The following is a 25774-nucleotide window of genomic DNA, read 5'->3' as shown; positions in this document are numbered from 1 at the left end:
TCAGCACTGCCTCATTTGTCGAGACGCCCGGAATAGGCCTTTATCAATAGTCTGTTTTTTTTCATTTATATTTATATAAAAGACAGATTGAGGTAATATGTACTTTGAAAAATATATATTGATTCATTCAATCATCTGTTGAATACACTGCATATCTTGCACTCAGGGTCACTGAGGACGGAGCCTATCCCTGCTGTGATTGGATGACTGGAGGGGTTCACAGGGCCTCATAGACACACAACCATTCACCCTCCCATCCATCCATCTCCGGCAGCAGCCGGAGCAGTGAGGCCCTCTCCCCCATCACATGATCCAGCTCCTCTGGGGGCGTTCCCAGGCCAGCTTGGAGACAGAGTCTCTCCAGCGTGTCCTGGGTCTTCCCCTTGGTCACCTCCCAGATGGACATGCCCAGAGCACCTCACCTGGGAGGCGTCCAGGAGGAATCCTGAACAGATGCCTGAGCCACCTCATCTGACTCCGCTCTATGTGGAGGAGCAGCTGCTCTACTCCGAGCTCCTCTCGGACGACCAAAATTCGCACTCTGTCTCTAAGGAGGAGTCTGGCCAACCTAATTTCTCAAACTCATTTTGGCCGCTTGTATCTGTGATCTTGTTCTTTCAGTCACCAGCCACAGCTCATGACTATAGATGAGAGTGGAAACTTAGATTGACTGGTAAATTGAGAGCTTCGCCTTCTGGCTCAGCTCCCTCTTCACTACGACAGACGGGTACAGAGACCGCATCACTGCAGATGCAACACCGATCTACCTGTCGAACTCCCGCTCCATCCTCCCCCTGAACTCTTGAATAAGACCCCGAGATACTTGAACTCCTCCACTTGGGGCAGACCTATTCCTCGACCTGGAGAGGGTATTCCACCTATTTCCGGTTGAGAAGAATGGTCCTGGATTTGGAGGTGTTGATCCTCATCCTGGCTGCTTCACACTCGGCTGTGAACCACTACAGTGAGAGCTGCCAACAGAACCACATCATCTACAAAAAAGCAGAGACTTGTTCATACGTGTCAGGGTATCACACCTGATCCCCATTGTAATCGGCGCCAGCTGCAGCAGATGCCGCTAATCAAGATCCCTATAAAGGGCAGCGGCATGCTCTGCCTGGCGCCGGGGGATTGTGGCCCTCACAGACCACTGTGAAGCCCCCTGCCGCGACCGGACCCCATCCCTGCCGCGACCGGACCCCATCCCTGCCGCGACCGGACCCCATCCCTGCCATTGTGGCTCGCAGACCCCATCCCTGCCATTGTGGCCCTCAGACCACTGTGAAGCCCTGCCATGACCAGGACCCCATCCCTTGCCACGACCGGGCCCAGGTGTAACCTCTGTCCCCTCCCTCGTTACAACCGGACCCAGTCGGCCGGTGAAACCTCTGTCCCCTCCCGCAACCCGTCCAGTCTGCCACCCTGCCTGGGGCCCGTCCAGTCTGCAACCCGTCCTGGTGAGACCCAGCCTCTGCAGTTCTGCCTGCAACCTGTCCTGTCTGCAACCAGCCCCGTCTGCAACCCGTCCTGGTGAGACCCCGCATCCTGTCCAGCCTGCAACCTATCCTGGTGAGACCCCGCGTCCTGTCCCGTCCGCAGTCCAGTCTGCAACCTGTCCCGGTGAGATCCAGCCTCTGCAGTCCCGCCTGCAACCCGTCCCGTCTGCAACCCGCCCTGCCATGTCAACCCAATAAAAACGCTTTCAACCACCCATCTCTGCTCTGAAGTGTGGTTCCCTGCTCAAGTCCGCCCCAGCGGTTCGTGACAGTACGGCCACCAAACTGGATCCCCTTGTCACTCTGGCTGCACCTAGAAGTTCTACCCATAAAAGTTATGAACAGAATAGGTGACAAAGGCATGGCATTTCCCCCCCATCATTTGAGCCAGCTCATCACCAGGTGGTGATCAGTTGACAGCTCCATCCCTTCTCTTGCGGTCGTAAGTCCGACGACACGGGCACAAGGTGGATCAAAGAACTGTGGCCTAATTTGTGTTGGTGCCAAGTGCACATATGGACACCTTTATGGCTGGAACACGGCTGTGCCCGGCCACCAGGCCCTGGCCATCAAGCCCTGCCCCCGGGCCTGGCTCCAGAGAGTACCTGCGTCCAGGCTAGGGAAGACTGGATCCAATGTTTTTCTTCTTCATGAGGGTCTTCTGAGCTGGTCCCTCACCTGGGACCTGTTTGCCTTTGGCGACCCTCCCAGGGACATAAAGCCCCAGACTTCATCGCTCCCAGGGACGCCCAAACCCCTCCACCATGGTAAGGTGGCAGCTCACCCACTCATCCATACATCATAAAGAGACAATCATTCAGTCTCTCAGTCATAAGTCAGGGCCTCCAGTGAACCTCTTGCATGTTTGTGGACTAAGGGAGAAATCTGGAGAACCTGAAGGCACCCCATGAGGACACGGAAACAACAATATTCATAATAATAACATTTATGACCAGTATTATCATAATCCCGATGATGAATTATTATCAATATTATTATTAATAAATTATGTATCTTAAATTCTGACTTTTCCACCGAGCACCAGAGGTGATTACGTTTACGAACTGTACCCCTTCTCACCACTAGGTGGAGACTGAGTAGCGCCACTACGCTTCAGGTTCAGTCACAACTTTCCTTCTGCAAAGTGACATAGATAGGAAATATAAAAGCTGACTTACATTTCTAATCAGTTTCAACCCATCAGGAATTTCCTGAATAAGGATGAATAAATGAATTAGATAAAAGACAACACTCATTTCTGTTCCAGTCAATGTAATTGATGAATCACACAGAGACACAGATAAAGTCAAGACGCCCAAAGCAGCAAAATATAACCATCCAAGGAGAATCTCCCACTAAAGAAAAGACAGGTGCATGTTTCAAGGAACGAAGAAGGTCCCTCCTCTGGACCTCCATTGTTACGCTCCTCTTGATATTTTTAAGGAAGCGGGAGATGCCTGAGACACAAATGCTTGGCAGCTGGCGCCCTTCACCGGGTGAAGGTCAAGCTGCAGACAACGACGGACGAACATCCCTTCGCTCCACTGTTGAACTATCCAAATGAACCCTGCCTTGCGAAATAACAGTTCAACCTTTTCTGCTTGGCTTTTCTCCAAGGCATCAACGTGTGACCAGGTGAAGACACGGTGATGGAAGTATCACAAGGTACAAAATGCTTGCACGTCACAAAGCCACTGGGTATACTCCAGATCCTGAAGCTAAAGGCCGTGAACGCAGAAGGTATTTGTAGTGCTCTCGTGCACGATGGGCACAAAGTTCAACCAAAACCGTGGACTCCGGGCTCTGGGCCCTCTGGCAGTGCTTCACGGTGCCCAGCGGGGGGGGCGGGATCTGGCTTATCAGAACAAAGACTGGAGGGAGAGAGAGAGAGTCCTCTATGAGGTTTCCAGGCCTCCTGAACCGAGCTGATTTCATGAGTGGACACGTTCTTCGCTCCTGCTGCTTATCTCCTCCTCATCATCAGAACTGGCGCCAAAGCACGTTGGAAACAGCAGGAGGAACTGCATCCGGCTGCCACCTCATCCCCGCAGGTGGACACGACTGGAAGACGTGTGCTGTGTGAAAGGTGACATGTTTAGAATAGAGCTGATGAAAAAGGGCTGAGGCTCTCTATTTAAATCATTAATTAATCTATTCATTCATTCATTCTGTAGTTAGGGTTGCAAGGGAGGGGGTGGTGGAGAACATTCCAGCAGTTATTGGATAAGAGGAGGGGTTTATCCTGGACCAATTACAGGGCCACATATTAGGACATACAGTCATTTACCCTCTCATTCACATGTCATATAGAGACATAACCCTTCATTCAAAAGTCTAGACAATATAGTATTCCCTCCTGTTATTAGCTTTCTGGTAAAGCTGTGGTTTAAACCTGACAAATCTCCTGACAGGCAGCCGGCTCTTGCCGTTCAGCAGATCGGTTCCTATGACAACCGTGGGGATCTTCCAATAAAGTGCTCCCAGACAGGGTTGACCAATGGCACATTGTTTCAGTGCTGGGTTTATAAGTGCAACTCTTTGTTGCGGATGAGGTTGGAAGGTTGAAAGTGAATGACAGCACCATCAGCACAGGGCTCTGGGGTGGGGATATGAACGGGGGGCTGGTCTGGCATGGTTGCACAACACTTTGGCAAAGCTCACATGTGTCTAGTTGAATGACCAGTTGAGCAAACACGCCTTGATCCACAACCAAAAACAGACTGGGGATGGGTCTTCTCATTGCATGCATTGGATATCAACTCCCTCTCCTGCCGTCAGCAGGTGTGAAGATGCCACTCCTAGTGACCGAGACCTGCCAGACGACTGCACCAGAGTCCCTCTGCAACATCCGGCGGACTCCTGACCCCCTGGAAAGACACAGACGTGACCATGCCAGGTAGGTACATTCACAAATGCTGCGCTTTAACCACCTCATGGAGGTATGGTTATTTAAGTTCATGCTGTCATATTTAGATATCGATTTTTGAGCACTGTAAGAAGTTTCAGGTAGCTTTCCGCGCCAGTTGACAATGAATAAAAAATAGCCTTCAAGACCTGTCCCACCAAATTACGTCCGAAAACTGTAATTAGCTGTGGAAGAAAGTGAAGCCACCCAAAGTCAGAGCAGACGCCAGCTGAAATCCAAGGCAGAGATGGCTGCAGACAAAAGGTTAAATATCTGCATGTGACTGAGGAAGAGTCGTCCAGCACCAGGCTTGAAACCGATCAGACATTTATAGTCAAATGCAATTCAATACGAGCAAATATTCCGGGGGGGGGGGGGGTGTTGTCAACTCAGACAAGCTGCAGCTCTTTTGTTCAAATATAAAGCTGCTTCTGTGGATTGAAAACTTCTGGTCAAACCTTCTAATTTTTGTAGCCGAAAGTCATGGCTTTCGTCACTGAACGAGACAACTGTGTAATAGGACAACTTGTGTAATAGGCTTCGAGCATCGTGTGACTCATTGTGTGAAATAAGTTTAAAAGGAATCATTTCCACTGAACGCTAGTGCCACAGTGCCTCATTACACACAACCAGCGAGGTTACAGGGATGTTAGATAAGATTACGGAGCCACTGTTCATTCTTCGACCGGAGACTAAAACGGTGCATCCCTTTTAGTGACATCAGAATGATCTGGTGATCGGCTCCCTACAAGCCAAGTGGTAGGACAACGGCACCCGTCGAATTACATGATTCATATAATGTGACCCAACACCAGCAGCTGCTCGACCTCCATCACCACCACATTCGCCAGAACTGGGAAGCTTCCAGGTGCAGAAGTTTAAAGGACTCTCGCTTGAACAGTTTGCTTTGCTGTAACCTTTGAAAAATGAAAAATTGCAAATTGACTCAAACTGGAGGGCTTCCCGAAGAAGTATCTTTTGACCATGGACAGTTGAGTCTGCGGTTTAAGCCAGGCGACGTCACCGATGCTGCTCCTCTGCGGTTTAGGGAGAAAACGCGACGTGAAACAATGTCTTTCTGAAGAAACACCAGAGGTGCTGTGCTAGGCGTTGGTGTTCAGACACATCGCAAAGGAGCAGCTCAGTCAGAAACCTCATCTCTTTTGCAATTTGAGAACGACATTCATTCACCCCTGTCTGCGTTGATAATTTCTAGCTTAGCGGAGCAAAACGAGCCAATCACGATTGACGTCAGGGGGCTGGTAGAGTTAGAGGAACGAGCAGGTTCCACCACAGACTGTGAAATCACACATTATCATTGTCTCTCTGCTCCGCGGTTGATGTCCTAATGTAATAACATTAGTTCTGCAACCAGCTGATGAGGCCTTCATCACTCTGGCCACAACGGATGCCTACTGCATGGGAGCCAGGGTGGTGGCTGGCAGTTTGCGGAAGCATGGGACAAGTCGGCGCATCGTTGTTATGGTCACGCCAAATGTTTCAGTGGAGACGAGGTGAGTGGGGAATTGATCTGTCTCTTCGGATTTGTCTTTTTCACAGCACGTCTAATTTCACACAATCAGCCTCCCAGGACTTATGGGAGCCGAGTCCTTCACATTTCATACTCAAAGCTGCCACTTACACAGCAACGCATGAAAAAGAAAGTGGCCAAATTGTGTAATAAATCATTAATAAGGGCTATTGTGTCAAAGTCTGGTCAGATGAGTCGTCTTGTCCCCTGTTTCCAGGTTTACCCTGGAAGGGGTGTTCGACGAGGTCATCGTGGTGGATCTGATGGACAGTGAGGACCGCCTTCGCCTCTCCTGGCTGAGACGTCCCGAGCTCGGGGTCACCTTTACCAAGATCCACTGCTGGACCCTGACACAGTTCAGCAAATGCGTCTTCCTGGACGCCGACACGCTGGTGAGTGTGACTTGTGACCCTATAAAGCTAATTGATATTAGCGTGCTGGACGCCCAGGTGGTTTTAGTCCTTCATGTGCTCCCATAAAAGTCAAGTTTGAATCATCAAGTTCTTTCCTTTACCTTGAAAATAAATCTCATTTCATCCTGGATTGTATGTATGTATGCTGTTTTCCCCAATTGTGGGGCAGCTCTGAGTTTTGTTCAGTTTTTGGAGGGTTTCTCTGATCCATGGAGCCCCCACTCGGTCTCAGAACAACCTCCTTCTGGAGGTGGCTACATGCTTGCCAGATGTGAATCACCGCCAGGGGCCCCGTTTGGGTGATCTATGGTGTATGATTTAAGGTACAGGTCTTAAGTGCCTTCAGGGATCTCTCAAATAAAATTTGAATGCCCTCCGGGAGGAATAATTTGGGAGGGAAGCCAGGTGGAGGGCACGTGGGGTTTGTTTTTACAGTCTTTAAATTAGTTATAGGTGTGTTTTAGAACTATCATGACTGTAACCAATCAAAACAGGTCGTCTCCCGCTGGCACGGCTGGAGACTTTACACAACAGGTTTTAAATAAGGAGTGATTTCCTGTCGAGGAAGTGCCTTGTATTTCGCGGGGAAGAAGTTTACAACCGCAACGAGAAACAGCTTTAGATTAAATCAAGAAGTAGACGGGGCGTATATAAAACAAAGGCGGTGCGTTTAAAGGAAGTGACTTGTGCTGTTTGCAGTTTCCAGTGATGATAAATGCACCCAATCATGGAAGTCTAGGTGGATATGTACTTTAGCTGCATGGATGGAGGAGGTGTGAGCGGGTTCATACTGCTGACAATAACGAACAAACAAGAAGATTACTGGACAGCATGGAAACACCCACTCAGTCTTGTTTAAGGTCCATCTCTTTAAGTCCTTGCTTAACATCCCGTCCCTACAAATGTGTATGTTCAAATCAATATGTGCCTCTTATGTTTGTCTTAGATAATGTTCTGACCGTGGCTGTATCTATTGGCTGCTCCAAACATGTTATCATGTTAGTGGTTAAACACATGTTTGAGCATTGGGCAGAGTCAATATTGGGAGCCACAAGGTCACACCGGCACTGACGTCTTTGCATGTCAATGCTCACACATGAACTGCACAGTTAGCTTTGGACCCCTCTGAGCAAACAGAACAATCCACCACAGCAAAGAAGACTTAGGCCAAATGGCAATAGCGGTAATAACAATAACAATAATAATGATACATTTGATTTGCGGCCTTGCTTCAAAACCCAAGGTCACCTTGCAAAAAAGGAATTGAAGAAGATACAATCTGAGCAGATGGGTTTTAAGGGTCATGGTTGAAGACCTGAGAGAGTGGAAGGGAATGACCGTAGGAAGCAGGTCTGAGAGGTATGAATCAGTGAGGATTGTTATGTTGAAGTGAACCCAGGGTTCTTTGCGCAGCCAGTGGACCTGCTGAAGCACAAGGGGGAGATGTTCTCCGTGGGGGTACAACTTACGATCCCAGAAGCTGGATGAAGTGAGCGCAACAAGAGATACAGATTGATCGGCACGAATGCCTGCACAATGCCAGGCCAAGCTCTCCATGAAACAGTTTGACCTCCAAGACTGACTCCTGACCTTGCAGGTCCTATGTAATGTGGATGAACTGTTTGAGAGGGAAGAGCTGTCAGCGGCGCCCGATCCTGGCTGGCCTGACTGCTTCAACTCGGGCGTGTTTGTCTTCAAACCTTCGCTCCAAACACACAGCAGGATCCTGGATCATGCCCTCCAACATGGCAGTTTTGACGGTAGGACCCGACCACACACAACGGTTGCAGCGAAAGGCCTCCAGCCCCATCTACCCCCCGTTCTCCTCTGTACACAACATTCAACACACAACTTTTTCTAACAATTGTACACCTTTCTAGATGTGTTACATAGATGCTCATACTCCACCCTTTCATCCTTTCATTCCCAAATTACTGTACAACCTTCTGCACCATCGCAAAAGTCTGAGTGACTGCACTTTTGCACGTCTGTATGAACCATGAGCACTTCACATTTCTGGCTAATCACACAGCAGTTCTCAGAGACCCTAATGAGGTAAAAAGTTCTGCCTGGATGACTTGTGAAGAAAAAGCTAACGGAATAAAGTTCTTGCTTCTTGCAGAAGATGTAAAGGCCTAAATGAATGGAAACATTCTTTACTGACTTAAATGAGATGAAATTGATGAGTCGGTGTTCAATCCATTACACACAACTTCATATCACAGAAATGTTTAATCTATATAAAAGAATGTAGCGCCTTTAAATAAACCGATCATCAGATGTTAAAGTGATGAAGTGACGGCAAATCGCTGAGTGGCGCATCTGACACGTTCGGTCCCATGCGGAGTGAGATTTTAATCATGGATCCATATTATGATTACAGGCAGGGTTATTTGTACTCGTGCAAGTTATGAGTCATAGCTAATAACGCTCTGACTCAAGTCATAAATCAGGGGTTGTTCAATATTTAATCACCAGCGAACTTCAGCACCGTCACGCTGTAGGGGAGAGTTGGACTCCACGAAATCATCATCAGTGGTTGCAAATTACTTGTTACATTAAAAAGAAAAATTGCAAAATAGAGTGTCGATACTTTCTAATAATGAGCATCTCCTGTTGGAGGACGCTTTTAATGTTGATGTAATTGGGTGTCAAATAATCAAAGTAACAATGTCACTTCAAGGACCTTTGGTCAACAAGTGAATCTTATGGCCGTGAATGACAATCATCAGGATGTTCTGGAAAAAAAGTGCAGATCTCATACAGACCATATCTTTAGTATCAGTCCCAATAGTCCAAAGTAGAATGGTCCAGGTTTGTTATGTCTATGCACCGGTCTTAAATCAAGCTAACAGTATCCACAATATTTGTGAAGAATTTGACTGCGACTGCACGGCATCAGACAAAGCCGATGTTAGCAGAACGTGGCACAAGCACATGGGCTGCACAGTAACGTGACAGTACACGTCTCAGGCCGACTCTACACGACAATGATGTTTGCAGCGCCTGAAAATAGAATAATACATAGACAGAGACAATGCAACACTTTGACAACAGGCATGCATTGACTGTGCTGAAACAGGGAGTATCTCTATGCATGCGTGCATTTTAGCTCATTATAAAATCACACCGTCAACTACTGGTCTGGAATGTGTATTACAGTTTTTCTGGTGTTTCTGACGGTCTGGTGTGCATGGAGACGAGACGTTTGGAACTATATAAATTGCACCTGGAAACAAAACAGAAGATTGTTTTGTACAACAGGGCCTCTGCTTCTGCATGTGCTGCTAAATTTATTCAAAATGGAGGTCTGTGAGCCTATTGAGTGCTCGCTTCCTTTATTTTTACCTCCTGGTATCAGCATATGTTGCCTTGGCTCAGAGAAAAGCAGAACACTGCTTGAAAGGTCTCTTGCCAAGTAGCCATCGCTAATGTTATATTCCTTATCTCTTGCTCTCAGGAGGAGACCAGGGCCTGTTGAACTCCTTCTTCAGCAGCTGGCCTGTGGAGGACATTAGTAAACACTTACCATTTATCTACAACCTCAGTGCCAACGCAATCTATACCTACCTCCCCGCCTTCCAGCGGTGAGTGTGTCGACACTGCTCTCTATTTCACTTAAAATATATATATATATATATATATATATAGTCTGAATAGTCATATCATGATAATATATATTAGACCCTGACTATGAAATTTTAAAGTTGGCAAGAGGTGGGGTTCACTCTGGACAGTTAGATCACAGGGCCACATATAGAGCATTTTGCTATTCACCCCCTCATTCACACACCATATAGACATAAAACAAATTCAGTCCTTCATTCAGATACTATAATGAGACAACCATTCACCCACTCATCAACAAATTTTATAGAGACATACAACCATTAAAACATCTAGACAATTTAGGGTCTCCTGTGAACCTCCTTTTTGGGCTCGGACTGTGGGAAGAAACCAAGGGAACCTGGAGGAACCCCAAGCAGACATAGGAAGAACATGGGGACTCCACACGAACACAGAAAGACCTCATCTGGGAATCCAACCACAGATCTTCTTGTTGTGGAGCAGAAGCACTAGTCACTGCACCACCGTGCAAAATGCTAAAACCGAATCAAATATATGCCTGGGGGTTCAAATGTGATAGATTTGAGTTTTAAAAATATCCACTATCATTGTCCAAAACTAAACTGGTGATATTCTGTTGACATGTTTTACCACATCATAAATAAACTGGTCATATGTGAATGGTTTGATCCCATGAGTCACAAGATCATGATTCTTGGTTGTAGCTGCCCTCTCAATCTACCCACTGTTTGGTTCCACAGTGGCTTTGGTCTTGTGATCAGACTCAGTGTCTCTGGATTCATCTAGTTCATGATCACGCAATGATTAAAAATCCTTCTCAGTGCTAATTTTTGGGGGATTTGGAAATTCAATCAGCTGCTTATGATCCTCCAAAGTCAGTTCGGATTCAAACCGGGGTCTCAGGCCTCCGCAAGATGTCCCTTAATCTTGATGCAACCGTCCTTTTTTAAAGGGGCATTACATTTTCTGAGATAGCCCCTGTGGCTCGACTGTCAATCTTTGTGTCTGTTGCCGAGAAAAAGAGGAGCAACCCGAGAGACCAGCATGAAAGTGTAATGAGCGCGGAATGTAGCAGAATCCATCTTCCTCCAGTTGCACTTTGTTAACCACGAGCAACCGTGGTTTCCCTGTGCCATTGGATGTCTCACATTTTTCCTGTCTGGTCGCAGATGGACAGAAAGACCCAAGCTCTTAGGCATTTTGATTGCATTTTCAAAAGTTGGAGAATGGAGAAACTGTGCACAACTGTGCCGCTCGGTGTGCCGGCACTGGTAGCCAGCGCCGGCACACCGAGCGGCACAGTTTCTCTATTTGCTGAGCCTCGTCGCCAAGTCATTGGGGAAATGGTGTCGCACGCCTCCAGTGCCGCTTCCTGTGTGGTTACCACTTAAGTGAAAAGTCCCTGCCATCACATTCATTTCCCCTCCGAGGCCAGACACTGGCGTCTGACGTTAGCGTCCCTCTAGGATGATTGAGCTTCCAGGCTCTCCAAACACATCAGTTTTCCTTCTGTGTTTAACAAAAAAGATAATCTGTTTCCCATCTTGTGTGGAGACGTGCCTCTCCCAGTCGGGGTTTGTCTTTGTTGTGTGCAATGACGCAAAAACTGCGGTGAAGATCTGAGACCAAATGCAGGCATGGCTGCAGGCCGACCCCCTCTGTTCGAAGCAGCGCCCTCTGTCGGTGGCAGTTTATTTTAAATGGATTCAAGTGACCATGGACTCACCTGTCTGGATGAAAGCCTAATTCATGAACATTTGGGGTTCAGCAGGTTTGGCAAAAACGCAAAGATTGTTCACTTCCTGGGCGCAGACAAGCCGTGGAGCTCCAGCAGCCCGGGGGGTGACAGCCACGCATCCTCCATGGAGGGCTTCCGGTCCCTGTGGTGGAAAGAGTTCAACCAGTCATCTATGTCCCTCCATGCGATGCAGCAGGATCAGCACTCGGTGGGAACTGAAGTAAGATCATCTTCATCAGACCTCCAAGGCGATCAGGTGAGCAAACGACGCTTCCACACTGCTTTAGCTTCTGCGAGAAGCTCAGTCAGATTCCCATGTAAAGAGCTTGACAGTCAGATGTCTGCTGACGCCTCCTCATGATCTTTGTTGACGTTCTCCAAATATGCTGTCACCAGGAGCCTATCGCCACATCTCGCTGGGCTTTGCTCGAGGCCGATCTATTCGCTCATGGACTTCATTTTTTTTTCCTTTTCTTGCTTATCCGTATATACTGAACTAATCCGTAATACTGGACTATGTTTCCTTCCTGGAGGCCCCTTGTCATCCTGGAGGTTCAAAACTTTTTCTAACCTTTCATTTTCTTTTATCCACCACTGGGAGTTTCACTTATTGATTTACTTTATTTGCCGCATCTTTAAATGCTAATTTGTTTCCATCCCACCTCTGGGGTATTTTTCCTCACTTCCTGATTTAATTACAAAGTCACTACTTTGTGTGTGTGTTTTATTCTAACATTTAAAGTTATTTAATTAGACAGAGTGCTCTGTGTCACATTTTATTTGTGTTAAGATGCTATAAAATAAGAGTCTGATAGTTTTATGAGGGAAGGTTGTTTTTACAATGGCATTATTCTTTGTCACTGCCTCTTTAAGTGGACACACATTGCCCACGTTTTCCAAACAACAGTGAGCCATGTAACATTTTACGAATTCAGCCTTTTCTTTTCTAAGAAGCTGGATCCCAGATTATTAATCTGTGACTCCAGCCGCATTATGTTTTGAGGAATGAGTTGATAATATTGATCAACTCTAATATAGCGTTTGACTTCCAAGGTGTTTACATACTGAAAATCTCCACAGGGGGTCCTCGACTCTCATCATTTAATTCAACAGCAGTGATCCCATGAATAAATTAGACTTAAAGCAGGGCGACATAAACGTCATACATGGCGGGGCAGAAAATCGCCTCACGATTGGTCTGTAGGAACAGATCTCCAATATAACTCAAGGACCCCATGTACTCTGTAACGGAGAGCGGCGTAAACCAATGATCCCGGCATCTCAGGGGGGTGAGCGGAAGATTAATAAATGGTGCATTTAGAGGTTGAGAAAAAGATTCCACCCAGCGGATTAACAGTGTTTACTCCTGAGTTTAGTCCTGAGCTCCGCTGTCCTCCTTCCTTTGTAGATGGGGAAACCCGAGGCCCCTGTGTCGTCAACTGAGCGCTTGGATGCCTCAAATTCACTGCTTGCACATTTTTCACCTCCTTCTAAGAAGCTGGATTCACCTGCTGGGCTGGAGCCGGTAAGCCGACCCACCAAAATATTGATCTGTTTGGGATTTTTTAATTCTGTCTCCCCTTGCCCGGGAACGTTCTTAATGGAACCCTAAATCAAGTGGAAGTGTATTTCAAAAACGCTACTGTGTGAGGTCAAGGCAGCCGTCAGAAGACAACTCTGCTAATAAGTCAGTTAGCGTGCCTAATGAAGACAACCAGAGCCGACCCAATCGAGCCCCGAATATCTCACACTGACGATTGTGATGGCTTATTAGGCGGCTCTTGTTAGTTTCAGTCGACAAGAGTGTTAATTTATGAGCATTTCTGCTTGACTGCATCTGAAATGTAAAATAAAGAAAGACGCGTTCTGTTATCTGCGATAGGCCTTGGAGTTACTCGACGCAACAGTTTCCTTTTAGGGTATTTCAGGCTGATGCAAATTTCAGTTTGTAAGATTAGCTTGAGCAGACGTGACGATGCGTTAAGACTCAAAGCTCACTCCAAGAAGCGACCCTGCCATGTTCGAACCCACAATGGGCTCCTGGTTTGTCTCAGTGAGGAGGTAGTCCCGTCCAGAGTTCCTGCTCCTGTCATGCTGTTCTTCTCGTTAGGTTCCATACTAATAGTTTTGCACGCTGCCCTGATGCCAGCCCCATCATCTGGCTTGCTTTTAGAAGGCCAACGACACACTCAGGATACACTTGTCGTGATACCAAACCTCTGCTTTGTGACCTCACTCAGTATTTCACTCAAATTCACCGCCATCCCTGTTGTCAAGGAAACATGAAAACCCTATGCTGTCCAGTCTTCCCATTCAGACAAGGTCCCTTTGAAGGACAATTGGAAACCCCCTGACAAGATGGAGATGGAAGACTCTCAGGAACCTCTGGGCGCAGAGGGATTGGAGGCTGCTGACACATATTTTGTATGTAAACCTCTGACATTTACACTTGTCAAAACCCAGTGTTTCAAAGTAAAGTCTTTGATCTACACCTTAACCCCATCCAGCAGGTCTTCTCCATAGATGCATTCTTGAGTCGGTCCAATAGCGTCCTTGGTCATGATGATCAAGATCTTGCACTTTTCCGATCAAATCTTGCTCCTGTGTGGCGACGCCCTGAATCTGCACTATCCCTCTGCCTTGGCTACTACCAGACCAATGGTTAATAATGTCAAGGCTTCATCAAAGTCTCCATTTCTATCCAAGTTCAAACACAGGTCCTGTTGAGTGTAAATGACAGCTGCCATGAGAGCGAGACCAAATAGCCAGCTCCGAAGCCTTTATGTCTTCTTTCTCCATGGACATTGTGGAGCGTACTGTAACTATTTCAAAGCAGGAGCTGGGATTCTAGTAGGAACTGAGACCGAAAAAGTTGAAAAAGCAGTTCAATGTCCTCCTTATGTTCGCACCAGAGTCCAGTCACAGCAATCATAGTTCATCGTCATCAATGTGCACATACCTAACCAATGCTTGAAGGTTAGCCGAAGCGCTGCAGCTCCAGGAGCTGCAGTCGATTATTTGATGTTGGGAACCATTTAACTGGGCATATCGTCTGCTGACCAATAATTTGATAGTGGTTCTGTTTTTGTTCCAGAGCAGCAGTTCTTCAAGTAGCACATTTTGTATGAAATGAACTTTACTACAGCAGATTTAATGTCACCTGATTTGTTGCTGCTCCATCTCCTGGCAGCAGAGGCCTGATGAGGAACCCATCGAGGTGTCGGAGCATCGCAGAGAGTGGGAGGAAGGACACGTGGACTACATGGGAAGAGATGCATTCCACAACATTCAGAAAATGCTGGACCGCTTCCTGGATCAGAGCAGCTCTTGACGAAAATACAGACTGATACTGGACTGGAGTCAGCAAAAACCAGGGTATCACTCACTTTCGCGAGAGTCACTTCCAGGCAATATTAAAGTGTCTCTTATCTAAAGACGGGTTTTGATTGTGTCATGATTATTACCGGCTGCAAGCCATTAAACCATGCAGGGAACAAAGAGAAGGACAGAATAATTGGCCGGTATTTAGTTTTGAAGACTTCCTTCAAGCAGGTGCCATTAGTACATGTAGGTAAAAAGAAAAATCGCTATTGAATGAAAGAGCGAATAGATTCATTAAATACAGTCTGGACTCAAAACATGGAATAATATATGTTTTCAATTGAGCTCACTCAGTCATGTTACTAACACAGCAACCGTGTCATCAAAGCCCCAGTCATAGAGGTGAATGGCTTTCGGGTTGAAATAAGTGGGGGTTATTATGGGATCCATCAAAGAAGGATAGAAATGAATCCGTTTTACTGTTGCTCTGAAGCCCTGAACAAGCACATGGCAGGCGTGTGATACAAATGGACTCCACTTTTACAGCGCTTCACACACAGATAGTGGCAGAGCTGCCATGCAAGGCGCTAACCAGACCATCAGGATAGACTGGGGGGGATCAATTTCTTTGCCCAAGGACATTTTGGCATGTAGACCCGAGGAGCCGGAAGCCGGTGTTGGAAGCCACAACACACAACAGGTTTGGTGTGTTTTTTGGGGGAAAATGATCTCTTCTTTGAACATTTTCTGCCCAGGTCACCTGACCATCTACCGTTACCAGGAACTTGGCCTGCGGCCCACGGGTTCACCACAGTAGGAACACTGCTGACTGCCCCGAATAAACAAATGTGTTGTGCCAAGACTACTCTTGGTAGCTGACTCTAGGCAAGAGTACAGAAATCAACCTGCTTAGAAGAACCCTCCGGTGACAAACCAGGCACACGTACGTGCTTGGGAGTTTCAAGGATCAAATTTCTAAAAAAAGGCAGTTTGTGTGGAATGAATCTTTCACGTTTGGAAGTGAACTTGTTCTATTGCAAATTAATTCCCTGGTGGAGTGTTGCATTAACCCTCTTAACTTCTTCCCCTTGACTAGGTGTTCCTTACTCAAGTGAGTAACCATGGTAACACGCTTTGAGCTATCGCTCAAGTTTTATATACTATTTGAAAACATTGGTGTCAAAGGAAGGTCATTGAACGCAAGCCATCCTTGAAGAGCCACTTGAATCCAGCACCAAAGGACAGGGAGCTAAGTTGTTTGTCCTCGGCCGCCTCTGTTTTTCTGCCTTTCATGCAAGAGTGTCTGTTGGCTCATCCTTGCACAGCACAGCTTCTGCTAACATGGGAAATGAGTCAGCGAAGGCAAATGGAGCCTAATGCCTGATCACCTGACTCATCGGGCCGTATTTTTATTATATATTGGAACGTCTCTGGGCTCAAAATTGTATCATATTCAAAAACACGGTCATTCTGCAAATTTTTCGTGATGGCACGCAGCGTTCACATAATCCGGATGGAAATACAGTTGAACTGTAGTCTTTGTACGCAAACATCCAACGCAATCTGCCGACACACTTGTCCACAGGGGGGCACTGTGGCTCCTCCTTTAGAACTGCCTCTCTTGGCAACAATGCGACAGATCTCTAGATGCCGGTCTGCAGTCAACAGTATGCTGTGTGATCCTCATCCACTGGGCGCACAGGGCATGTAATTTTCATTGGCATCCCTTCCATAATGTTGGGAAGCGGCGGAGGACGACGGGTTGAATGTAGAGTGAAGTGCAAGCGACGCTGAGCGGGGAGACAGACAACCTGGCGTACGGCTGAGTGGCTCCTGTTCCACTCAGATTCATCAGAGTTAAAGCGCGAGGGCCGATCTAGGACGAGCCGCTGGTTCCCACTGATGTCCCCATTCATTAAATGTGCGGCAGAGGGATTTGGCGAACAGGCCCCGCAGACGCCGACACGACTGAACCAACGCTGCAAAAGCACAGCCTCCGCCGAAAGGATAATGATATCTTTGTTTTCGGGCTTTGCAAAGTTGGCAAAGAGGTTTTTTTTCAATGCTGTGATTAAACAAACTCAAGGTGACTGTTCAGCAGTCCTCCGAGGTCGAATGCGTGCAATAAATCAGTGTCTGCAGTCATTAGCTGGTAAACTTGATCTGAGGCAGCTCTCTCGCGTGGCGTGCTGAATAAAAAGGGCTTGTCAACAATGGCGAGATGTCACAGGCGACAGCCACCTAGCGGTGATCTGCGGTGGGAGTGACTTGCATAGATTACCTCATGCACCAAATCAATAATTCAGGAGTAACCAACAACTTCTCCACTTTGAACAACATGTATACAACTCTGAGGATGGAACACAAGGCCATAATTCAGGGGATTTAGCATTCAGGTTTCTGCTCAATCTGAATCCAAGGGAACATTAGTATGTTTGGTGCACTCTGCAGGGTCAGGCTGCTTCAAACACGCTGCGGTCGACAAGAACACGTTTGTACTATTTAGTGGTTTAAGCAGTGGAATGAAAAAGTCCTTCAGAGGAAGGGGAAGTGAGAAAACACACATTTAAGGTGTTAGCGGCGCAAACCGCTGCGTTTGACCGAATCACCATGGACTGGAGGTGAACCAGATCATGCTCCTGGATTGGGTTCGGACCCAGAACCTCCATCAGGTGCTGTGCAGGCAACATTCCAAATATCAGCTGGGCTGCTGGTGGTAACGTGACCCGAACTCCATATGAATCAACTTTATATATCTAAATGGTGAAGCCTCAACTTCTACCGCGCCCTAGACAGGCCATAACCAGGAACGACCGGGCGTTTGGTGTCTTGACACTTATGGATGCAGGTGGGGGGGAGGGGATCAACCATCAACCATCCAATTTGGGGGACATCTGCTTGAACATATGAGCCACGTCTGTCCAGTGTAAAAGTTCTATTGGTGAGATGTGGCTGTCCAATGGTGAAAGATAATGTACACACATATATGAAACTAACTGCTCCCATCTTATCTGAAAGCCTGTATGTGAGAAAACTGCAGAACGTTTTTATTTATATAGGACAGATGGAGCTGCAATCCCCCCGGTGATGTTTGCTCCAGAAAGATATTGGTTTATTTTTATTCCATTTATTTTATTTTTTTTTAGAGAAAGCTTGCTGTGAAGCCGGATAAATAAAGAATACCCAAGAATTCCGAGGGTACTGTAGCATTTGAATGTAGTACAGGCCGAGTTCCTTGCGGGAAAACAAGTCCAGATCAAAGAAAAGGTCAAGATGTTGTTATTCGCTGTTTCTCAAGATCAATGCTGTCTTCTAAAGTCTGTTGGTTTTGCAGAGACTCCTTTGAAAAGACGCCTCCAACTTTGATCTTGCCATCTTAACTGTTGTCGTCCCCACACAACAACCCCTTCCTCCGTCAGCGAGCTTTGAGGCCAAGTCATGGACGCTTTCATCATTTTTCCCCATGAAATGAAAATTAAAATAAATAAATAAATGAAGGTATAAACTCTTCATTCTGGTCTATCCACCATTTGTTGTCATCCAGTCGCGGTGGGATGGAGCAGCCACCTTTCCTGCCACTTTACAGGATGCTCGTAAGTGTAATTGAGCTGTTCAGAGTAAAACGCGACTCGGGATGCGCTGACATTTATATTGGGCTTTAACAATGTATTCTAGAGCCACTTAAAAACAAACACACGGCTTCCCAACAAAAATATATGATAAGACTGAACTGTTGATCCGTCACCATGGCAGCACCTTTGTTTTTTTTTTTCCTGAAGCAGAGCGGCTCTTTGTGGAAGGAACGCCAATGAACCCGCCACCATTCATCAATCACAGCCGTCTTAGACGAGACCGCTGCCAATCCACGCGGGTGATAAAAGCTTTAATAAAATGTGTTTGACGTGCTTCCTACCTGCTGCTGCAGTCAGACCGTCGGGGGGATCATGCAGGTCATTAGGTGTCTGTCTGGGCTCTAAAATAGAAGCACAAAACATCACAGCAGTCAAGTGTTTTATCTTGGAATGCTAAACTAACAGAATTTCTCATATAGTCTGTGTAAGCCCAACTAATATGAGAAGTTGGTCCTTGTCACACTTCTGATTCTGCAGACTGAGTAAAGAGTGTTGTCCATTAACTTTGTTTGCCCCTAATTAATCTCGCCCCAAACCATGATGGCAGTCTTTTTGGTTTTGCCTGGGTTGACTCTTAAAAGTCAAGACACGCTGGTCTGATGATCTTTGGATTCCACCAGGTCACATCGGCAGCGCCTGTTAGAGTTTCGGAAGAAAAGAACGGAATAACGTCAGCCGTAGGCACGTCACAGAATTAACTTCAGAACCGTCCAACTCACACTTTATGGTTTACCCCAAAATATATGGTCTGAACCTCCCAGGGATACTGGCGACCAGTCTCTTTGTTAGGGTAAGACTGCGAGACCCAAGATGAAGCTCAGTATTCAGGATGCAACTGAAGGTCTGAAAGGACTGAGGGGACTTTGTCTGAAGGTCAACTATAGTTAATAAGAACATTGATTAATTAACAGCACAAAGCTTCATATCAGAACAGAGGTCCATGTCAGATGACCTTAGTGGGAGTCTGGCATAATAAACTAGCTTCTCCGATCTATCTGCGCCAGTTTAAAAGAGTAAAGGCATAAAGACCATGAGTAGGAAACCAATATTGGCTCTCATTTCTCTGAGTCGGGATTTTGCTCTCAACGCAATGAATTCTCAGAAGCTGATCAGGCATGTTTGTTTTGACGGTAAGAGATTGACCCCGGAGAAACTCCAACGGGGATGTGACTTTTTTCGCAGCGCTTGATTTTCATTCACCACCGCAGACCTGGGCTTGTTTGTCCTCCATTTTCAGAAAGCAGTGATTTCCCCCTTGCCCGTTGCTGTGGATCAACAAATAGTCCAGATGATGTTCCCCTCTGATGGATACGCTCTGCTCGCTGAACGAAGATGAGCTGGCGTGTGTATGTGTGTGTATGTGTGTGTGTGTGTGTGTGTGTGTTATCAGAGAGTGGGTAGAAACACGTCCACGCAAGTCAGGCCCCAATGAATTTCAATAATTGCTTTCAGAGACAAACACCGAAGACAAAATGGGAAATGCGATAACTGTCTGAGATCCCAGTCCGGGGCCAGATGCTATGGGCCCACTGGCTCTCCAGCCGTTCTCTGGTGGACGTTGCAAATTCCGATTCATCCACAAAGTCGTCTGTCTAATTTGATCAGCGGTTCAACTGCATTTCTTTTTTCTTGAGTAATGGCCCGCAATTTTGGAGAAGAAGCTAATTGGGGGTGGTGGCTGTAAAAGTAATGACAGTCAGCTGTGTGTGTGTGTATGGCATTTCTTCTGGCTTGCTGACAGATGTCAAAAATCCACATTCCGACAATTACAGAAGAAAGCACTTTGCAGTTTGGTCTTCAAAAGCATCTTCAGGATTTGTGCCTATTTGCACTTCCCGCTCCTTTGCACCACCTGTTTTATTTTTAACTTAAACATTATCTATATCTTATTCTGTTTTTGTCCACTTGGCACAGCCACACCATAGCAGATTCCTTGTATGAGAAAACTACTTGGCGAATAAAGAATATCTGATTCTGATTGATTTCTGATCCATGCTTGCAATGCAATGCTTGACCGTGAAGGTGTCACCTTTGGCACCGAGCTAAGATGATACTTTGAAGAAAATATCCCACAATGAGTGCCTGCAAGTACCTTGACACGTGTTGTTATGACTTAACTGAATACCCAGAGTGAATGATGATCCACATGTCCAGACCTGCTGTTAGAGCTTCTTCTATCAAACGTTTGCCAGAAAGTAGAGATGAAACTCTGGGGTTACGTTGCGTCTAACAGCATTCAGGAAAGACCCCTGGGAGAGGGTGAGATTCTTCATCTCCAGCTTCTTCCATCTGGGGATCACCACAGCCATTCACTCCATCTAGACCACTCCTCTGCATCCTCTACACTCACACCAACTAACTTCCACTCCGTTCATAAATCTCCTCTCTGGTCTTCCTCTAGACCTCCTGCCTGACAGCTCCAACATGATCCAAAGACTGTGGAGATGGTGGTGGACTTCAGGAAGAACCCAGCCTAGCCTCCCCCATCATCTCGAGGGACTCCCCAGCTGGCACGGTGGAGTCCTGCCGCTTCCTGGGAACAATCATCTCCCATGACCTCGAGTGGGAGCTGAACATCAGCTCCTTCACAAACATAGCACAGCAGTAGATATTCTTCCTGAGGCAGTTAAAGAAGTTTAACTTGCCAAAGATGATGATGGCGCACTTCTGCACCTTCATCATCGAAAGCATCCTCACCTCCTCCATCACCATCTGGTACGCTGCTGCCACCGCCAATGACAAGGGCAGACTGCAGCATATCATCCGCTCTGCAGAGAGGGTCATTGGTTGTAATCTACCCTCTCTACATGACCTTTGCCGCCCCCGCAGGCAAGATCCTGGGCAACCCCTCCCATCCAGGACATAGACTTTTCCAACCACTTCCGTCTGGCAGGAGGTTGTGCTCCATCAGGACCAGAACTACCCGCCACAAATACAGTTTCTTCCCATCGGCAACCGGCCTCATATATAATGCCCCGGTCTCCCACTGACACTGTCGCAACCCCTCTAATGCACTACCTTGCACTACTTTGCACAACTTGCCCTTTTGCACAACCAACCCCTGATTTCACTTTTATTTTACACTTATTTAATGCATGTATTTAATACATGTTGTCTGTTTAGCACTGTCAACCAAAGCAAATTCCTTGTAGTAACAAAATTACTTGGTCTGATACTCTTTTATCAACACAGACAGTTTTCTCCACCCAATCCAACCTTCGTGCACATGTTCTCCACCTCTTCTCGAGCCTGTCCATTGCTCTGGATAGTTGACCCTCGGTACTTAAACTCCTCCACCCTCTTCATCTCCATTCCCTGTAGCCTCACTGTTCAAGTCGGACTCCTAAACACCCATGTATTCTATCTTGCTGCAGCTAACATTTGACCCTTTCCTCTCCAGAGCATACCTACACCTCTCATGATGTTCCTCCACCTGCTCCTTGCTTTCACTACAGATCACAATGTCATTTCTAAACATCACGGCCCATTTTGATTCCTTTCCGACCTCATCTGTCCTCAGCCTGTCCACTGCTGTAACAAACGAGAAGGGGCTCAGAGTTGATCATTAATGCACTCCCACCTCCACCTTGAGCTCCCCCATCCCGCCACACCACTGTCTCACAGCTAGCATGCATTTTATGCACTGCTTTGGGTTTCCGAATCTCCAGCTAGTAGGTTGAAATATGTGACTGTGAATGTTATGGAACAAATTCTGTGACATTTCAAAGCGCAGAGTTACGTTAGCCCACTCTGTGGAGGAAACAGAAATAAAGAGGAGTTCTAAAATCATTGGAAGGGGAAAGTTCCTCGGCTGGTTGTCTGCAATAATGTCCCTCATGAAATGTGAAGATGATTTCTTTTCCCTCCTCGAGGCCCGGCACACTGCATAATAGAGTCGTAATTGCAATAGAGGCATGCCTGCGCACACACACGCACACACACGCACACACAGTCAGTTTTCCATCAAAAAGGACATTACATTGACTTGTATTCATTTCCTGGAGACGCTTCGTACCTGAACCCCAACATAACTACCGCTTATGACCCCAAGTCTCATCCAAGAAGGCCGATCTCACTGCTGGCAATGACGTGGTCTGATGGGAGTTACAGGTTGTGACATTGAAGAAACGTTATTTGAGCGTTTATAGTCAACAGAGTCTTTTACAGCCAATGTGACGTCGCCGCATGTAGCTTGATTTCAGAGCCAATTCAAGGCGCCGCTTGTCTACGAAACATCTGTGGACAAAAACAAGACAAGGACTGGTGTGAATCATCCATCCATCCATCTTCTTCCACTAATGCAGCGATCAGGGTCATATCCGAGTTGTGATTGGATGATAAGTGGGGTTCACGTTGGGCCAAACACAGGGCCACTAGGGGGCCAATAGAGAAATACAGCTATTCACACATCATATATAGACATATAACCATTAATCCTCTCATTCATACATCATATATGGACATACAACCATTCAACCTGTCATTTACAGGTCTGGCCAGTAGGGGCTCCATCCAACCTGCTGTTTGCTGCTGGTCAGCAGCAACTGGAACGCCCAGCTTTGCCTGAGGAAATGTCATCTGCAGGCGGTGAGATACCATCCAGAACATCGGTCTGAATCTGAAGGATCCGGCCATAAGCACATCTGGAAACATTCATCCATCCCTTCAGCTTCAGCTCCTGGGGGCATCGGTGAAATTCCCTCCAAGAGGAAGCATCTGGGCATGTTTTTCTATTTGTCTCCTCTTTTGTACACAAACAGAAAACCAGGTAAATAAAGAGAAACACCAGGCGTCCGCCGCCGGTGTATCAGCGTGTTAGCAAGCTGGCAGCCGATACTGTCGTCCTCTGCCAGAAGTGTGTGAAGAGTGTGCGAGCGGCTCAATATGAATGGGCTGCAGAGTTTGCTGAGTCGAGGCGAATCCTACGTATATGTTTACAGAGGTGACAGCAATTTATAAGAGGATGTTGTGTCCCTACTCGTGGCAGGGCAATTTCAAGGTAAACAACGAATCACTCAATGTTACAAAATAAAACATCAGTTTAGAATAACAACAAGGATCAATATCATTTATTCATTCATTCATTATCTATAACACTTAGCCATTCACTCTCATCCACACATCATATAGAAACATACAACCATTCACTCGCTCATTCGCACGCCTGTACAAGGTAGGGTCCCCACTGAACCTCCTGCAAGTGTTTGGACAGTGTTGGAGGAACCCGAAGAACCTGGAGGAACCCGACGCAGACACAAGGATGACATAGAGACCCCACACAGAAAGGAATCCAATCCAGGAATCTTCTAGCTGTGAGGATGAAGCTCTAACCGCTTCTCCGCTGTGCAGCTCTTAAGCATTTTCAGATAAATTGAATGGAAATGTCTCGATATGTGACTTTATGAAGGATGATGTTGAAGGACCACAGCCTCTTCACGCTGCATTACATGGTGGTGACTCTTCGTGGCTGTATGGCCCGCCAGAAATTAGCTCCCGGCTGCCGCGGGACAACGACCAGTAACTGATGAGCACTTTCACTTGGACACTTTTGCATGGACAGAAAAGTTTCTGGTGAAACTGCTGACAAAAAAAGTCTGTGGATTATCGGGTGCAGCCAGACCATGCTTTCTGGAAATAAACATTGCTGTGGGGCTTTTATTTTTTGGCAATTTGAGAACGACTTTTTTTATTGCACTTGAGAGAAATCGTCTCGTCCGCTAAGGCATCCAAACTCCAGCCACTCTCGACGAGGCTATCTAGAAATAGTGGAGCAGTTCTCCCCTGAACCTTTGAGAAGTTATCACATTTGATCAAAGAAGATGTTGGAGAATCACGCTCGGATAAATATTTACAAACAGTAAATGCACAATGTGGAAATTCAAATGCTCTCCTCTAGATCACAATGTGGATTCACACACATGGTGGGCACTGACCAGATCATCGTAGGCAACTGGTGGTTCAGGGTTTTTCCCAAGGACACTTTTGCATCCAGACAGGAGAAGCCTGGAATGGAACTGCCAGCCTTGCTGTTGGAGGGAATCCCGTTCCACCAGTCTGGGCCGCAGCCATCAAACGACCTGGATCCCCTTCAGGGTGGTGGGGACGTGGAGCTCCGCTATCAGAACCAGAAGTTCTTCAGCTTGGCAGCTCTGATTAGGAACATAAGAATGCCAAGTCTCCCAACGGCAGATCAGAACGAATCACTGCACTCTTATATTTTTATCATTTATCTCTGTTACGAATGCTGCCTTCGTTGTCACTGATCTCCACACATGTCCTGTCATGTGGCGAGGAACGGGGTGCCGCTTTTAACTCTTCCTCCTCGGTTTCCCCCTCCGCCGGCGCTCTGAAGGCCTTTTCAAGTAGGCTTATATCCATGGCATCGCTGAAGGACAAAGTGAAACAAGAGATCTTGTTGCGTGAAAAAGAACCGCATCGTCTTGGATTCGGCACAAAATGGAAATGAGATAAGCGAAAGAGAAGGCGGCGTGACTTTGTGCCGGGTCATGCAGTGTCGCTGTCAATCAAAGCTGGTCTGGGCTGCGGCCTTATTGCTCTCTACGACGGGGGACCTTCTCCATGAATCACACACCATTCCAGTGGGAGTTTGCTGACGCAGCACAGAGCGGCTCAGCCGATGCCGCCGTGATGAATGTCAGAGTCACGGCCTGCCGAAACACAGATGTTTCTTCTTTCTGGAGGATGGGTCTGCGGCTCTATTCCCGCGGTGATGATTTACTCTCGCAGCATAACGCTGACCTACTTCCTTCATCCAGTGTGTTGAACTGGATCTTTCCTCAGATCGGTATCTCTGCCTCTCTCTTCAAAGTCCGACCCAACAAGAATCTCTCTCTCTCTTTCTCTCTGGATAATTTCATTAGGAAAAAGAGGAGAGTGTAAAGAATGGTGAAGTTCTTTCATTTCCTGGAGGTTCTTCTGGCAGCTCTCGCAGTAACGCTCCCGCTCACAAATGGATGTCGTTTTGTAGCACGGCGGCAAACAAACTCTGAGTCATCATTTTCCAGGCCCTGCTTTCCCTGCCTCAGCAGAGAGGAACTTTTCTTTTCTCTTTTTTTTTTTTGTATCAGAGTCAGAACTTAGTTAAACAGGGGTTGGGGATTTTTTTAAATTTTTTTATTAAAATGTCCAG

At 46.8% G+C, this 25774-nt stretch overlaps 1 protein-coding gene across 5 annotated transcripts; it reads left to right on the top strand.

Annotated features, from left to right (window-relative positions):
* Positions 1 to 4243: 4243 nt before the first annotated feature.
* gyg2 (glycogenin 2) lies at positions 4244 to 15105 on the top strand. Of its 5 annotated transcripts, none has more exons than XM_086147454.1 (9): positions 4245 to 4392; positions 5777 to 5915; positions 6150 to 6324; positions 7943 to 8105; positions 9806 to 9932; positions 11702 to 11927; positions 13080 to 13196; positions 13976 to 14095; positions 14865 to 15105. In XM_086147454.1, exons 1-9 carry the CDS (start codon positions 4386 to 4388, stop codon positions 15000 to 15002), a joined length of 1212 nt encoding a protein of 403 aa, XP_086003580.1. In that variant the 5' UTR covers positions 4245 to 4385; the 3' UTR covers positions 15003 to 15105. The 5 variants fall into 5 exon arrangements, with proteins under 5 accessions (XP_086003581.1, XP_086003580.1, XP_086003578.1 ...); XM_086147452.1 differs by having other exon boundaries at positions 14862 to 15105; XM_086147453.1 differs by having other exon boundaries at positions 4247 to 4392; positions 11705 to 11927; positions 14862 to 15105.
* Positions 15106 to 25774: the final 10669 nt, after the last annotated feature.

This window comes from Fistularia commersonii, chromosome 6, assembly GCF_037954325.1.
Source record: "Fistularia commersonii isolate RoL2024-O1a breed Wild chromosome 6, RoL_Fcom_v1.0, whole genome shotgun sequence".
Taxonomy (NCBI): domain Eukaryota; kingdom Metazoa; phylum Chordata; class Actinopteri; order Syngnathiformes; family Fistulariidae; genus Fistularia; species Fistularia commersonii.
This window is presented reverse-complemented; position numbering and strand designations above follow the sequence as displayed.

Coding starts and splice junctions, on each gene's coding strand:
- gyg2 (XM_086147452.1), top strand. Junction 11,928..13,079: donor CAGACCTCCAAGGCGATCAG/GTGAGCAAACGA, acceptor CTTCCTTTGTAG/ATGGGGAAACCCGAGGCCCC. Junction 13,197..13,975: donor CACCTGCTGGGCTGGAGCCG/GTAAGCCGACCC, acceptor TATGCTGTCCAG/TCTTCCCATTCAGACAAGGT.